The sequence below is a fragment of the Anabas testudineus genome, chromosome 10 (assembly GCF_900324465.2).
Source record: "Anabas testudineus chromosome 10, fAnaTes1.2, whole genome shotgun sequence".
Lineage (NCBI taxonomy): Eukaryota > Metazoa > Chordata > Actinopteri > Anabantiformes > Anabantidae > Anabas > Anabas testudineus.
Genome location: NC_046619.1, coordinates 17,384,869 through 17,401,867, shown reverse-complemented (window position 1 = coordinate 17,401,867; position 16,999 = coordinate 17,384,869). Strand labels below are relative to the sequence as shown.

At 38.8% G+C, this 16,999-nt stretch overlaps 1 protein-coding gene and 1 non-coding gene across 2 annotated transcripts; both read left to right on the top strand.

Moving 5' to 3' along the window:
* Positions 1–235: 235 nt before the first annotated feature.
* Positions 236–317, top strand: trnal-aag. Its single transcript has one exon. It is a non-coding gene; the product is annotated as a tRNA-Leu (tRNA).
* Positions 318–3,865: 3,548 nt separating this feature from the next.
* Positions 3,866–14,691, top strand: bod1l1 (biorientation of chromosomes in cell division 1-like 1). Its single transcript, XM_026358097.1, has 27 exons — positions 3,866–4,006; positions 4,170–4,319; positions 4,432–4,598; positions 4,758–4,855; positions 5,101–5,224; positions 5,329–5,392; positions 5,497–7,345; positions 7,436–7,506; positions 7,631–7,754; positions 7,958–8,080; positions 8,169–8,212; positions 8,297–8,351; positions 8,470–8,534; positions 8,630–8,711; positions 8,957–9,015; positions 9,086–9,161; positions 9,321–9,367; positions 9,515–9,674; positions 10,112–10,197; positions 10,337–10,463; positions 10,704–10,756; positions 10,859–10,919; positions 11,116–11,195; positions 11,373–11,484; positions 11,631–11,769; positions 12,154–12,225; positions 13,584–14,691. Exons 2-27 carry the CDS (start codon positions 4,269–4,271, stop codon positions 13,705–13,707), a joined length of 4,113 nt encoding a protein of 1,370 aa, XP_026213882.1. The 5' UTR covers positions 3,866–4,006; positions 4,170–4,268; the 3' UTR covers positions 13,708–14,691.
* The last annotated feature ends 2,308 nt before the right edge of the window (positions 14,692–16,999 follow it).

The window sequence follows — 16,999 nt, the reverse complement described above, 5'->3', positions numbered from 1 at the left end:
GAAATGATCGACTTAAAAGAAGGAATTTATTGAAGGGGCTGTGGCACAGGTCAAAGGGTAGGTCAAAAACAAAGTGTACAGAATGTAGAGTGTGATGAGAACAGGCTGATTGTAGTATCGACATTAGTGATGATGTCAATTATCACTAATTAGAATTATTACCTGTGAGGATTTTTCGCTAAATATAAACATAGTGCACAGAATGAAAACAGATCAGGCCCCTGTGGGTCTTCACGGTAGCGTGGCCGAGCGGTCTAAGGCGCTGGATTAAGGCTCCAGTCTCTTCGGGGGCGTGGGTTCGAATCCCACCGCTGCCAATAGTTTTGTAAACATAAGAAGTTTAATTATTATTCCAATGATTTCTTCTCTGTTAGAGTTTGTGTTGTCTTTATTTACGCTGTTTAACCGAGGTGCGACTAAAGAGACTCTAAACACACAGACGGAATTTCAGCTATTTAAGTGAAAGCGCATGTGACGACGGTGAAGTTAGTTTCTAATTGGTCAGTTAACGGGACAGAAGCTTAGATACTGTTGTAAAAATATTGTTTGTTTTTTTATTAGTGGTCCAAATTAAAGACTTTTATGAAGGCAAGGAAGAAAATTTCGCCTCATTCCCCCATTCTCCAGTCAGGCAACAACATACCAGGAAAGAAATTTGATTTTAATATAATTTACAAGTGGACTAACCATTTAAAACTGTTTCAATTTATATTGTTCTGAAAATAATTGAATGTGTCTTATCTGGATTATATTAACGACATACTTAGGTTTAAGAAATATCTGTTCTATAAAACAGAATACAAAGATTATGTTGCTTTTAGTCAATTCAAACCGCTAAAACCAGAATCTTGACACCAAGGCTGCTTGAAATAAAATAACAGATTTATTTCTGTTATACCTTTATTCTAAATGTGATAACATGCTAAATAAATGTCATATAGACGTTTGCTGCTGTTTGAAATACAGGTTTGTAAGAAATAATACATGTAATTTAAATTACTTCTGCAGTTATCCAGAATAGGGAAAATGTTCACTATTTTTCAAGTCAGTCTTGAATGATTAGTTGTGTATGTAGGAACTGAAAACTCAGTTTGGATTTAAACGTTTTGTAATAATCTATGTCTGACTTTTGTTTAAAGACAGAAAGATTGTGAGCCTATCCGGACCCCTTAATGACGAATCAGAAGCTAACTTCAGCCTCATAGGCACGCCGAACAAACAAATTCAGTGTCTTTTACCTGTTGTTTTTCCCGGAATCAGTGTCTTTAAACGTCGTGTTTTGTCTTTAGGTTACATCTAGATTTAAAATTTTATGTCTCATTAAGTTATCTTACACATTAGCAACAATTCTGCCCTGCTCAAATGTATTTATTTCCGCAACTTTTATTTTGGTAGAAGAAACCTCTCGTTACTAAGCAATTCCGGTTCAGTTGAAGCTGTGGCGTCATTTCATCTTCCGGTTCAAGTCTGCTTCGAACTTCACCAACCCAAACAGACAGCTGGTTCGTTCAGGACGGATATTATCAGATGTTTTATTAATATTATCACTTATAATTACTAGAATAGAAGCCAGCTGCATCGAGACATGGCTGGTTTACCACCGGGAGACCCACAGCTGGTCTCAATGATCGTCAACCATTTAAAAACACAGGGACTCTTCGACCAGTTCAGGAGGGACTGTCTGGCAGACGTTGATACAAAGGTAACGGTTGACAGCCTCCTCATATTTTAGTAATGTTTTTCTAAATGAGTGTCACAGTTTTACGTTGTGGTGCCGATAATGCGATGTTTAACGCATGCAGGTATCTAAAATAGTACAATTTGTTAGTCTAAAAAACGTTGAAAGCATTGGTGCCCCGTTGGCTAACTGGCTAACTAAACTAGCTAAAGCTAATGTTGCAGCTCAGCTGGAAACACATCCTAAATATCAGTTAATTATTTTATTGCAGGGTTAGATAATAAGCTTCCGCCCACGTTGTAGAGAAATAATAGCGTATAGTAGTAATAGTTCTACATTTACTGTCCAGGAGATAAAGTTGCATTCATTTCTAATAGCTTACAGCAAAAGCAGTAAACCTAACTAAAATCACATCAGGGAAAATCAGCAATGCGTTAATCCGTCTCTTCATGGTTTGTGGCATCTCTGTCCTGTCTGTATGATTCATCCCTAACCTCAATAGTTCCTTGAAGGCTCAAGGCACAAGGTTTTTACCAAACAGGAATAAGTAGTGCTTTTGTTTTGTTGGAGATCAAGCCCATTTACATGAATGAAAGATGAATTAAGCTAAACCCAATTAAGAAAAATAAAAACACAACAGGCTGTGCATAAACTAATATCTGAGTCTCTATTACGCTGGTTAACTGCAAAGTTTATATATTGATATAAAGTACTGATTTCCAGACAGACTGTTGACCATTTTTTCATTGTTAAAAAAACAAAAGGCCAATGTTAATGTTGAAGGACAATGCAAGATTGGTTGATTGTTGTATTTTAAAGGTGATTAAAGTCTGATTGTTGTTTTTATGTTTACACTTACACTTACACAAGTTCTGTTCTTACAGTAACAGTCACCAACAATAACATCTGAACTGTTATCATTTCCTTTTTCTCCTTCAGCCAGCCTACTTGAACCTGAAACAAAGAGTGGACAACTTTGTCTCTAATCATCTCTCTAATCACACATGGAGCCCTCATTTGAACAAAAACCAGCTGAGAAACAACATCAGGCAGCTTGTGCTGCAGTAAGTGAGATAAGCATGTCTTTTCCACTTCTGTTCTCAATAAGTGCTTACACTAATAGTCCAACATTAGAAATAATGCAGTAATTTTTCATGTGTTTTAGTCAGAGTTAACCAAACTGTTCCTCTTAGATCTGGTATGCTGGAGCAGGGAGTGGACAGGATTGTGGCCCAGGTGGTGGATCCCAAAATCAACCACATCTTCAGGCCACAAGTGGAAAGAGTGGTCCGTGAATTTCTGTCACCTGGCAGCTACTCTGAGGAGCCACCAGCCCCACTCCCCTCAACAGAGTCGAAACCAGACAGCAGCATTCCTGAGCAAGGTACACAATATTTCATGTCTTTATTAACTATGTGTACAATATTTAAATGTTTACTCTTTGTCATTCTAATTGTAACTATTGACCCTCTTTGCACAGGACAGTCATCTGCCTGTCTGTTAGGAGTTTGTTTTCACAAGGCTGACTGACAACAGAAATGTATTGACTATAAATAGCATTTATTTAGGCTCAGCAGGAATAAATAGTTCATGTTTTTATGTTTTAATAATTGTATTGATTTCCCCTACCAACTGCAGAATGTGGGGAAAAGTAAAACTAGAAGGCTTACATGACACTGGGAATTGGATTAAGCATTACAAACACCAGTGCATAGTTTGAAACACATAATAATAACAGGATATTTGTGTGACTTAAAGACCAGTCTGTGGCAATTAAAACACATCCTCTTTGGCAAGTGTCTGACTTATACTGACACAGTTAACAGATCTCTTTATGTGTTTATATCTTCCCAGCATCATCGTCTGCTCCAAGTACCACTGCAGCCAGCGACGCCATGTCCATTCTGGACACCATAACTTCTCTCAACCAGGAAGCTAGTGTTAGGGCCAGCTCAGAAACGGAGAAAGCATGGAAAGGGCAACTTTCAGATGAACCCATGGAGCTTGTGGAGGAAAGCGAGCAGGACATGGTTGTTATTGAGGAAGGAGACAGCCACCAAGAAGAGGCAGAGGAAGCAAAGATGACGTCAGAGCCCCAGATGTTAGAGGTCAAGACAGAGGACACTCAGGAACAGATGGACCTAGGAAAGGAGGAATTAATAGAGGTGAAGGTGGAAGAGGAGGTAGGAGCTCAAGAGCAGAAAGAAGAGGAGAAAGAAAAGGCTGCAGGCAAAATTCTTGGAAAACCGTCAGAGGAAAAGCAGGATGATGACCAACTTAAATCCACAAGTCAGGCCAAGCAGAAAGCCAGAGAGAGGATAAAGGAAGGTGAGCTGCTGTACTTCCTTTTGGTATTTTTAATTCAAGAGTCAATAATGATTATCATTAATAGTAAGATAGTATTCATTGTTGTCTCATGTTTTTAAACAGTAAATGTCAACTAGAGTAAGAGTACGAAAGGTTTATAATGTGCTGTGTCTTTTCCCTGCAGAATACTCTTTGGAGGACTCTGACCTGGAAGGCTTGAGTGACATCACAGTGAGCTCTGTCCACACCAGTGACCTGTCATCATTCGAAGGGGAAAGCGAAGATGAGGAACTGCTGTCTGACTCCTCCGAGGAAGGAGAACTTCCATCAGATGGTCTCAACTTACTACTCCAGCATGACTCTATTTTTTTTAGCACATTTTAAACTGTAGATTATAAACATGCGTGTTGTAATTTAATGCTTTGTGTCTGTTTTCCTTTTGCCAGACCAAGGTGAGAGGGCTGAAAAGAAACATGCCAGTGGAGACACAGGAGAAGAAGACAAAGAATGCAAACCTCGCAGGAAAGCCTACGTTCACAAACCCTTCCTCTACTCCCGTTACTATAGCGACTCAGATGATGAAATCACAGTGGAAGAACGTCGGAGATCTGCGGTGAGTTGTGTTGATATTCATTTGTAATTAGCAGAACAGTGTGGCAAAAAAGAACTAAAAGTATGAAATGTTTCACTTAAACACTTTCAGAACCTTTTTATTGTGGTTGGGTTCTTTGTTTCTTACTGTATTTCTCTGTCCTCACCTGTGTTCTTTTAGGCAAAAGGATAAAGAAGAAAGGCTGCTCAAGAGACAGCAGAACAGGGAGCGGATGGAAGAAAAGCGGAAACAGAAAGCAGCTCAGGCTGAAGAACAAGGTATTTCTGTCAAATAGGCTGTCATCGTATCCCCACTAATTTGTTTCTCTCCTCAGCTCATTTTTGGGAAGGAGTTTCACTAGGTCTTTTTATGACGAACTTGAATATGCCTTAATGTTCTCTTCCACTTTATGTCACAGAATGTGTCAGAGATGTAGAGTTTGTTTAGTTGTACTGTGCATTACCATTATCACTATTTAAAAAATAAACACATTCTCTTTGCCATAATTTAATTTTCTGTACAGATAAAAAACAAAAGAGTGGAAACTCTGCTGGATTGGAGGGTCCCAGAGCTAAAGAGGCTCGCAAAGAAAGGAAAGTTTTGGAGAAAAAAATGGCTCTCAGCAGGAAGAGGAAACTAGATTCCAGGTATGCAATCAAATGCTCAGAAACAAATTTAGCTGCTTTGAAAGACAAATTTCAAAATATTTCTGCAATGTGCAGTATTGTAAAGCATTACTTTCACCTTTCAGGAAAGAAGGCAATGCTTCGAGCAAGAAGAAAGGAGATACAGGCGGAGAGGGCTCCAAGAAAGTGGTATGTGAAAGCTACCAACAGAGCTAACAGATTTTACCATAGGCAATGGCCTTTCCTTAGTTTCATGAATTGTAACAAGCTGCATTTTGCTGTTTTAAAATTAGGAGCTGAAGTCGACCAACTTAAAGACTCCCCAGCCAAAATTAATCAGACATCTGTCAGAATCTGCATCATCTGAAGAAAGGCACAGAAGGACGATTGGCAGTATCTCAGAAGATTCAAGTGAAACAAAAAAGCTCTGTGACAAAGGGAGGACGCACTCCTTCATCCTGGAGTTGGAACAAGGTTCGCAAGAAGCTCTCAAACAACGATCAGTTGGAAAATTTGACCGTCTGTCTCGCAAAGAATTTCATATTAAGGAACGCAAAGAGAAAGAACGCAGTCTGTCTGATGAACGTGCCAAACCTAAACAAAAGCAGGAGAAGACATCTGAACACCAGACAGACGAATGTCAACAGAAAGAAGGTGTTAAAGTGTCATCCGAAGAAAAAGGTGAAAAGAAGCTCAAGATTAAAAGTGAAAAGAAAATGACAGGAAATGCAAGAGAAGGAAAGATGTCTGTGTCTGAAAGTGTTGCAGAAGAGGGTACTAAAGATGCCAAGAGGGTAAAAACTCCATCCACAGAGGCTGTTAAAGCAGAGAAGGACAAGGAGAAAGAAAAGGACAAAATTAGGGAAAAAGATAAAGATAAATGCAAAGAAAAAGAAAAATCGAAAGGAGAAAAAACCTCAGCTAAAAGTGATTTTAAACAGCTGCAGCGCCCTGATTCAGCTGGTTCCTCTGAGGATCGGTCTGATATGGAGCCTGGGTCTGACAGCAGTAAGAAGAAAGATAAACACTCCAAAGAAGTCCTGAAAAGGTCAAAGAGTCACTCTGAGGACAGGCAAGGCGAAAAGCCCAAATCTAAAACGGACAAGGACATTGAGAAAGAGAAGACAAAGACAGATCAGGACAGCCAGAAATCAATCAAGCCCACCTCAGAAACAGACAAAGATCCAAAAAGGGTTAAACCAACAGAAAAGGGAAAAACTGTGGAAAAATCTAAATCAAAATCCAAAGAGGAAACAAAGACTTCATTGTTATCAAAGGCCGATAAGAAAGTTCAAAGTTCAGAAGTCAAAAGTGCAGGTGGTGCATCTATCAGTAAACCTGAGATGACAAAGGAGAAGAAAAAAGATGGAGGTGCAAAAGAACAACGCAAAGTCTCAGAAGAACCTTCACATGAGAAATCAGAAATTAAGAGTGCCAAGAAAAAACTAGAGAAGAAGGATAAAATCACAGAAAAGAAAGAGGACAGTCAAGAAGAGAAGAAAGAACCTAGAGAAGAAAAACTGGAAAAGTCTGATAAATCGTCCAAGTCTTCAGTGTCCTCTCTGAGTCTTGAGACAGAAGAGCCACCTAAGAAACAGCCTCTTCTTCAGGACACAAGCACAGATTCTGATCCCGTCACCACGACTGTCACCACCTCGTTCTCAGACGATACCTGCGATGCTTTGAGCGACATCACCCCGGAGCCACCTGAAGGCGAAACAGAGTCACGACTCAGTGAGATACCAGCTGTGCCTGCTGAGGCCGATGCTCTGCTGACTCTTATGGATGTTTGTACCTCAGCAGAGGCACAACTGCCACCTGAGAGCCTTCGAGAGGATGTAAACACAGAGATGGTGCTTCAGGAAGCTGATATGAAGATGAAAGAAGCAGCGCTGACTCTGCTCTCCATGGACCCTGACAGCACAGTGTCCACCAACCTAATTATTTGCGACACAAGAGACGAATCAGCTGTGAATGAAGTCACTCAACAACCGATGGAAACACCTGCAGCTGAAGAAGACCAGCATCCAGCTAAGGATGTGCAAGCACCTGCTGAAACTGAGTTCATAGCCACTGAGCCTTTACCAGCTGCACAAGATTCACCAAGTGCTGAGCTTGTTGAGGACAAACCAAACACTGCAGGTAACAGAACACACAAACATTTATTTTTGGCTACCTATGAAGGTCAGAATGTTTCCACGGTTAAAGAGCTAAATATTTATCTCTTTAAAGATGAATCAGAAAACTTGGAGAGAGAACTGGACACTTCAAAGACTGACACCTCTGAGATGCTGTCTTCACACGTAAGGACTTGTGCTCCTATTTTAATAAGTTTGTTTTACACTGTGGATTTTTCCAACTGTCCCAAATTTCCTTGATACTAACAACTAAAAGTGTTATTCTTTTGTTCTTCTGTCTTCTGTGTAGGAGGATAACACTACCTCAAATGAATGCCAGGATTCTTTGAAGGAGGATGAAGCCAAAAAGGAAGAAATTACTCCTGACACACAGCCAAAAGATGAACCATCACCACCAGCAGCTGAGACAGAAGGTAAAACGTCTTATCTTCTATTTCACCTGAAATTCTAGTTAAATCTTCACATTTTGATCTTTGTAGCTATTATTTTTATGATTTATAATGTAAAGTTTGTTGTTTAATGAAATACACTTTTATAGACCAGGCACTGCCTGTACAACAACCTCATTATGCTCATTTACTTTTATTATAAAAATGTTAATATAATTTTTTTTTAGCTGCTGATGCTGCTGTATGTGAACAAGAAGACGTCGGAGGAACCGCTGAGGACAAGACATCTGTAGTCTCCAGTACCTCTGAACAAGTCTCAGAAATGTCCACAGAAATGCAGAGTAAACAAGGTGAGTGCTTGGAAACGTTTTTGTTGAGAAGAACAAGAAGGTTTAATTTGGCTGAATGTTAAATTATTACTTATTTGTCACACTTTAGAGCAAATGGAGCCAGATGTTTCAGACACAAAGACGACCCCCAAGGTGATGCACCATTAATGATTTACACATCTGAACTCTTTACGTTAAACATTCATGCTATAATAAAAGACTTTTCTTAAACAATAGGCAGAGGATGTGATAGAGGAGGAGGGTGGAGCAGCTATCATGGACATAGTTAACAGTGAGTGTTTTCCTTTTACAAAGATGGTTGTTAAAATCTGTCTAAATACTGTGTGTGTGTTAATTCAGCAAAAGCTGTAACAGGCAACGTTTCCAACCCTAATTCTTTTCACCACTAGGTGAAGCTGAGAGTAAGCCAGAGGAGGGAGAAAATGTTGCAGCAGAGACGAGTGATCCACAAACTGTAAGTGTGCTTTAGTCATGTTCAGTCGCTGGTCGCTTCAGTTTGATTTGCTCCGTCTCTCCTGGTTACTTTCTAATCTTATGAATTTTGTTCAGATGGAAACAAATGTTCCAGACAAGACTGAGGAGATCACAGAAGGTGAACCTGAAAGTGAACCCAAATTAGTGAAACAAATCAGTGAGTTGTGATTTTATTTTAAAGAAATGATAAATAAAATAATTTCCTTCAACTGTTCTTGTCAGACAATGTTTTCAGAGGCTGAAATTTAGTCTTTCAATTTTTGTGCTCCTCTCTTGGGGATGTATTTATCAGTTAGTCCGACCTCAGGAAGATGAAACTGATTTTCATGTTTAGTTTGGTCTTATTCCTCCACTGGTCACTAGTTCCCCTTTCAATTCAGTCTTTTGTTATTATTTTTTTAGGTAACGCCTCCAGCACAGACAGTCAGGAAGATGAGAAGGGGTCAGAGCTGTCAGAAAAGGTAACTGTCCTTTACAAAATTCATTAGCTGTTACTGTACATCCTGTGATAACACTTCTTTTGCTTTGCAGCAAGAAAAGACAGAGGGAAGAGGAAGACGGAAACGAAAGCTGTCCACTCAGAAAGTTGCACCAGTAAAAGAATCTGGTAATAACCACACCTACATGTTTAGTGGTTAAAAGCTGTGTCCATGTTTGTTAGATTTACAAGATTTATAATATGTCAATACATAACACAACCCTTTTCAAGCCAGAGCAGAGTCTTAACAATTTAATGTGGTGATTTATATATTTCTGAATCCTCCAGGTGATGAGGGAGATGAAAAGGAAAGTAATGAGCAGCCGTCTGCCGAGGTAAATACGTTTTTGTCATATCAGCTATATCACAGAATTTCCATGTAGAGGTAAAACGTGTGCTCGGTCAATGAGTTCAGATACATGCTTTTATTTTACAAGCAATGCAAATCCACGTTATATTGCATGTGGACTTTTTATCTACAGGAAACTGAGCAGACAAAGGTTGCTGAAGTCAAAACACCACGCAGAGGGCGATCATCCAGAACGACAGAGGAGGCAGAGAAGGACCAACCTGAGAAAGTGGACGAGACTCCAAGCCGAAGGGGAAGACGTTCAGGTGCTGCAGCCAAAGAGGCCACTGCTGGTAAACTGGTTGAATCAGCCTGTAAATGATCATTGCTGAAGATTTTGTGAGTTGCCAGCTGTAACATGTAGTAATGATGGATTATTTACTATTAAGAATCGTATTATCATTCTGCTGTCAGGACTGCTAAACTGTTGTACAGCAGACAAATCTACAAATTCAACCACAATCTGAAACATAAAAAAAAAAAAAGTAAAATTAATTGTAATTTTCAGTATAAACTGTGTGAATGTTGGAGAATACATTTGTATTTCACTTTGATAAACCATTACAACACTGCTGCACTGTTAACGTTATTTAAAAAAAGTGATAAAAAAAAAGTTTTTCGATGCATAGATTTTATTACAAAGAGTAAAGAAATTAACTTTATTGTACGTTACACTAATTACGTTATAATAATTGTCCACTTTATGTGATGTCTAATATTTTGTTTTTAGCTGCAGATAATCAGAACAAAGATGAAAATAAACATGAGGAGAGTGCTGATAAAACCTCATCAGAGGAGCCAGAAGAGAAAGAAGAGGTATGTTAAGAAAAGTTTGAGGTGGACTTAATAGTATCATAAGTACCATTTTATTATTATTGCTTATTTTGAAATTGTATCGTTGTCAGCTGACGACAATATATTGTACTTTTTTTGTTTGTTTGTTTTTTTGTTAAAGAGAACCGAAGAGGAAAATGCATCAGAGACAAGTGTACGACAGGAAAGTCAGGTCAATCTGCCGACTCCTGTTCTAAAGGACACTGAAGCTGCAGGAAGCTCTGAGCCTGAAGACACAGCTGACTCATGTACGTTTGATTTTAATTTAAGTCCTACAATATGTGTGTGTGTGCAGTTGCTTTTCGTTATTTGTTATTTCTTTTTCCTTTAAATGACTGAGAGTACTTGTGTGTGGGGCTGTGTGTTAACAGCTAATGTCAAAGCACCGTGGTGTTTGTTGTTGTTGTTTAATTCTGCTGTCATGTAAAATGAATGAAGAAGGCTTCTTGTAAAAGAAATGATGGAATTCATTTTGCGTTCTATTGCAGGTGAACCAGCATTAAAAAGAAAGAGGTCAGAAGAAATGGAGGACTCTGTGGGGGTGAGAATTTTTGTTTACATCCTGTTCAAGTCTTCCTTCGATTTTTCTTTTATTCTGCTCGTTATTTATGTCTTAATTCTGTCTTCCAATGTTTTTCTAAAGGAAACTGAGACTGAAAAGGAGGTGAAGGAAGTTGACAGTCAACTGGAACAAAAAGATAGCAGTAAGAAAACACACACACACACATACTCAAGGCAAAGATCATTTATATAAGTGTGAAATCATGGCAGAGGTCGTTGCATATCTCCGACACATTATTCTTGGCCTGGTTACTTATTTTAGAGGCAAAACATGACTTACTTTGATTTAGGAGAAGAATGAGTTGCTCCTTGATAAAAGTCTCTGTCTTACACTTCCAGGTGGTTCCTTGTCGGTGAGCCCATCGGGGGGACAAGAAGAGGTCAAAGAAGAGAGCTGCAGCGAGAAGAAACTAGATAATGTGTGTTGGCTTTGAACGTTTTTATCAGAAATATGCCAGTCGGTGTGTTTTGAAATATTACATCATTCATCCACCGATGTTGCCTTAATTCTCTTACCTTTTCCTTTTCAAACTTCAGTAGTGCTTTGTTACTCAGTGCTGTTTTATTTATTTAGTTTCATTATATTATGATCTTAGAATAAGGAGGAGCAACAGCAGGAGGACCAAGAGACAACTCCAAATAGAAATGTTCGGAGGGGACGGCCCTCAAAGGCAGCAGCAGGAGCGGCAGGAGCCACAGAGGATTCTGGTAAGAAAACGTAGCTTGAATTAAATGTAGTTAAAATGGTCGAAAAAGCATTTTAACATGGTGTCAGATTAAAAAAACAAAGGTCACTCCTCCAGTAAGAGACTGAGGAGAATCAAATAATTGAACATGTATCATCTGTCTTGTAGATAAAAAAGACAAAAAGGCAGAAGAAAAAGAAGATGAGCAGAATGAGGAGGAGGAGGAGGATGGAGAGAAAGAGGAGGAAGAAAAAGGAACTGCGACCAGAGCAACCACACGGTCGGCATCTCGTCTGGAGGCTGAAAGGTAATTTAAACAGTTACAGCATTATACAGAATGTACTGCGATGTCAGGGCTGAATACAGTTAAGCTATATGTGTGGTTGCTTGTTAACAGGATATACATTAAAAATTCAGCACAAGCCAGTAATTATGAATAATCAATTAATATTTGAAAACACAACAAATTCCCAGAGCACCTGCCAAGAGCACCAGACAACCACTTGTGCAAACACGGCACCATAAACGGCCATCTAAAACCAGTGGTGATGAATGAGCCTCTCATTGTCTGAGTGCTGAATATTTGCACCCAGAAGGCATCGTCACTGTCACATCGTATTAAACGAAAGCTGCGAAGATTTAGTACTAAAGAAACAACTGTTGTTTCATATTTGTTTTTACTGCTTCTCAGAAACAAGCCAAGTAAACCATCCACCCGGGCAAGTCGACAGAGCGGTAAAGAGGAGACCGCAGCTGGCACGCGGTGAGTTTGTCTCATTGAGGTTCAGAATAACAAATGAGCTTAAAGGGGCATCCGACCAAAAACCGACTGCAAGCTCGTTGCTCTGTGAAAGAGAACATTTTGCTGAAGGTTTTCCCGTAATTTCAGGATGTTTTTGAGTTATTAGCTCTCAAAATAAAAATTAATAAATCATTTTGTACGGCCTAAGCTGCTCTAAAGGAAGGTAAACAAACATCTGCAATTACACAACTAAATAATCTAAAATAAGTGGGGAGAAGTATTTGAGCTGGAAGACTACACTCGCTTTGTGTACTTAAAGTGCTTTTGTGTGTAATTTCTGAATAAATCAACAGTAGCTTAGATTGTCTGTAAATCCTGATAATCATCATATAATTTACTACATTTTAAATAGGCGGTGTAAATATTTACCCATAAATAATACTATGCCCTGAATGTACACTCCTATATTTAAAAATTCTACTCTAGTACAATATGCTTAATTCATCAATGTTTTTCAAGGTGGTTTTACTCAGTGGATACAAAAAAATTGTTTTTTATAATTGATTAATCTTTTTGTTTGTCTTTTGTAACTCGTAAATATTAAGAATATAATTTTAAAAATGCCATTAGGGGGAAGTCTCCACATGTATCGTGCTGAAGGAATTTTATTTACTCACAGAAGAAAGAGAAAATGGAAAATCATTAAACGGGAGAAATGGGGAAAATAAATCAGGGTGTTAAATGGTTAAATCTCCATTTCTTTAATACAGAGCAGCCAATTTGATAATTTTTCTTACTCCATCTCTTCTATCTTTTAATTTATTTTTGTAAATTTGACTAGTTTGAAACTCAGCCTGTCATTAAATACTCATAGGAAATAATAATCCTCATGTACCCGTTTTGACCTAAACTGTCTGATTTAGAAATCCCCTCCACTTAAAGAACAGCATATCCAAATCTCCACTTCTTAATTTCCTATTAAAGAAGAGGTGTTGATGGTTTATTTTGCTGAGTTTAGTTGTTTTTCATCAGTTAACACAAGTTATCTACTGTTTTGTTTTGTTCTTGTAATTCTGCTAATTTGTAGTTTTACATTAGATTGTGCCAGAAAAACTCCTTCATTTTGTTTATTGAACATTTTTAAACTAAATTCCAGTAACAAAAGTCTTAAATGAGTGTTTTAGAAATCTGCCTCCTTCACTGTTATTTCTAACCAGGAGGTTTCGTGAACGTGCCAAACCTCAGTCTTGGTGCTTGTGCTGGTTATTGCGACACTTTTCACAAATAACTCTTGAATTAACAAAGGAATATTTTTACAGCACTTAATATGACACTTTAGACAAACTGACTGACGCTAGCTCCTTGTTTCCCTCCTGCAGCGGGACGAGGGGCCAGGCTGCAGCGGCGAAGGGGGGCCGTAAACGGGAGGCCAGCCCTCCTGCGGTTCGAACGCGGGGAGGACAGAAATCAGAGGAGCCCCCTTCCAAGAGAGCCAAACGCTAAAACCTCTGACAGCGGTGGCCCCGTTTGCCCCGTTTGCCCCAGCAGAGCTTGTCCTGCACTCTATATTCAAGTCGGTTTTGTTGTCGGGGGTCTGTAGCACGTAAAGCTGTTTCTGCTTCATTGACTGTAGAGATTGAAAAGCTCTGGATAGTATTAGACCCTCTCCTCTGATGGTTGAGTGTAAACCTGAGGATCTGTGCAGGAATCCCCCAGAATACCTTCTACCGCGCTCTGCCCATATGGTTTAGATCAGACGTCATCATTACTCCGTTTATTCAGTAATGCCCAGTGAACCAGAGCATTTCAGAGGCTTAATGTGCAGCTGAGTTGTGCTTTGAGATAAAGAGGCTGAATAGAAATTAGCCGTCAGTCCATCATAGTCCAGATGTGTTTCACTCTCAGACGCCACTGTTACATTCAAATTATCTGTGTAATTTTAAACACGTGTATGTAGGAATCACTGTGAAGCGTTTGCAGTGTTCTTTGTGAATTTTATTACTGAATATTCATTCTGTGAATGAAATAAAATACTTTTTTTTTTTTTTAGTTTTTATACTTTATACTGTTAAGATAAGGGATGTTTGCTTTTTGTAACTCTCCACTGAAATAACATCAGCATTAGTCACTGACAGAAAACATGACCGAACACAAACATGTTTGTATAAACTGAATGTTCTTCATGATGTATTTTCAACGACAGCCGCTGCAGACAAAGTACTTTTTTGTCAAGGAGGTAATCCAGTTATTTGTATAGTTTTAGAGTCAGCTGTGTATCACATAATTCTGGTGTTGGAAACCTGTCAAATGCATTTGTTTCATAAATATAAAAGAACTGAAACTTTCTATTTTTTACTGGTTCTAGAAAATATAATTGAATTTAGCTTCTTACTTTAGGTTCAAGGTATATTTTTGCATTCATTTAGCATTTATTGTGTGAATGTAAATGAAGCATTTCAACATTTTTATACTAAAACCTGAAACTTTTGTCCATCTTTTGAGTGAAATTGATTCTTTTTTTGCAATAGAAGTAATCACTGCCCTAGAAGCAAATTAAGCCACTTAGCAAATTGCTGTTTATTTTCATTTTCTCAAACGTATCTCCCAAATTTTAGCTTTATGTTAAATGAACTCATTGAACGCTTAGAATAAATGTGCACAATAGTTTTCAAAGATCTGTTGTTCCAGGAAACCCTTTGTGCATCTTAAAGAAAATCCAACCTGCATCTTTTTCTCATAACATAGCACTTTTGATGGCTAAAATCTTTGTTTATGAACAGATAAAATATTACACAGAGCAGAATATACTTTACTTTTTTCACCCATATTATGTCTCAAACGTTATCTTCTCAGTGTCTTAAATGAATGTGCTGTCTGTAACGTGTAAATAGTCAAAGACATTGACCAACCACTGCACAGTGTGGAAGAAGAGAGGACATTCCTGCCTGCTAATGGAGGATAAAACTGACAAACTCAGAATGAAATATTTCACCATCATTAACACGTTATGAGGCTTTAATCGCTGCACCTGAACTTACAGGATCCAGAAAACATAAAGAGGGGTTACGGAAAGCCCGAGTTCTTTGGCTGAAGTTTTCCAACCATTTCTGTGGATTGCTAAATTTGATTCCTTCAAGGTGTACCTCTCTCAGGTATTTCCTGGTGCTGCAATCCAAACTTTAAAATATTACCTCGACATGTCTCTGTTAAAGGTTTGGATCAGCTTCCATTTAGCCACCAGGTCTGGCAGACGAACAGCGCTCCTTTCACTCACTGATGCCACTGGAGCAACTTGAGACGTCATTTTATTATAGTCGTTTGCATTGTCGTCCAAAATGATTTTTGAATTTATTTATTTTATTTTTATAGGCAGCAGGTTTTATATGAGATTTAGAACTGCGGGGACCTCACACCAAGAGTGAGCGTTTAGGAAAGTAGAGAAGGCACCAACACAGACTAAAAATCTAAATCTGTTTATTTGTAACTGCTGCTGCTCAAGTGTTTTTGATTTAATGTAACCGAACGCATTTTTTCCAAGTTAACATTTGGGTTTATTTGCTTATTTTTTGTTATCTAGCTCAATATCAAATGTATTTTTTTATTCTATATTTTTTTTTTTACCAAATATTTGTGTCGACCTTTCCTCAGTCGGGATGATGCCTGAAGTTTCCTTAGGTATTATACATCAGTTATGTAAATGTATACAAGATCTAAAAATGAAAAATACTAAATATAACAAACAACAGTGGTTAAAAGTTGAGTAGCAGAGTTTGCTGCTTTTGAACTATGTTGGGGCTCAAAATACTCTTAATTAAAGAACATACTTTGAAAACACATCAGATTTCAATAGGGAAAAAAATCATGTTTATTTATACTGATATGGATTGGGTGATGTCTCAAGATGTCTCAGTACTTCGTATGGTCCCCACGTGCGTGTATGCCTGTCAACATCGGGCCATGCTCCTAATGAGACGACGGATGATTCCCTGGGGTATCTGCTCCCAGATCTGGTCCAAGGCATCACTGAGCTCCCAGACAGTTTGAGGTTCAACCTGGCAGCATTGGATGGACCAAAACATAATGTCCAAGAGGTGTCCTATTGGATTTAGGTCAGGTAGGGGTTGAGGGGATTCTCAATGGCACTCAGGGTGGCGTTGTCTAGTCTCTACAGGTTGGTGCATCCTTTCATTGATATGCCTCCCCAGACCATTACTGACCCTCCACCAAAGCGTCATGCTAAACATTGTAACAGGCAGCATAACGGCTTCTCCAGACCTTTCATGTCTGTCATGGTTTCAGGGTAAACCTGCTCTCATCTGTGAAATGCACAGGGGCCCAGTTTCAGACCTGCCAATTCTACTGTTCTATGGAAAATGCCAGTCGAGCTCCACGGTACCGGGCAGTGAGCACAGGGTCCACAAGAGGAGGTCAGACCCTCAGGCTAACCTCATGAAGTCTGTTTCTGATTGTTTGGTCAGAGACATTCACACCATCAACAACATCAACTTCGTACTCACATACATTTTAATTTAAGTGTGTAAAGTATAATCTCAGCAGCCTGGATTCAGATTCAAACTTTCCAATCAAGATATTAAAATAATTCGAATATTTAAGATCAAAGTCACTTTTCAAGACCTCCAGGTCAGGTGATAATTGGTTGATTCTGGTCCTGTACCACACTCGCGTCATTGGCATCTAGGCATGAGAGACATTACAGTAAAATCTTTCACTGGGATATAGGACACCAACAATATAAAGTGCCTCAAACCTCCTCACATCTCCGGGTCTGCCGGCG

Bases quoted from the DNA above. Each gene is read 5' to 3' on its own strand.
- bod1l1 (XM_026358097.1), top strand. From the start codon at position 4,269: ATGAGGAACTGCTGTCTGACTCCTCCGAGGAAGGAGAACTTCCATCAG. The intron at 8,081-8,168 runs GTGAGTGCTTGG...GTCACACTTTAG, and splicing joins AGAAATGCAGAGTAAACAAG to AGCAAATGGAGCCAGATGTT. The intron at 8,712-8,956 runs GTGAGTTGTGAT...TTATTTTTTTAG, and splicing joins CAAATTAGTGAAACAAATCA to GTAACGCCTCCAGCACAGAC.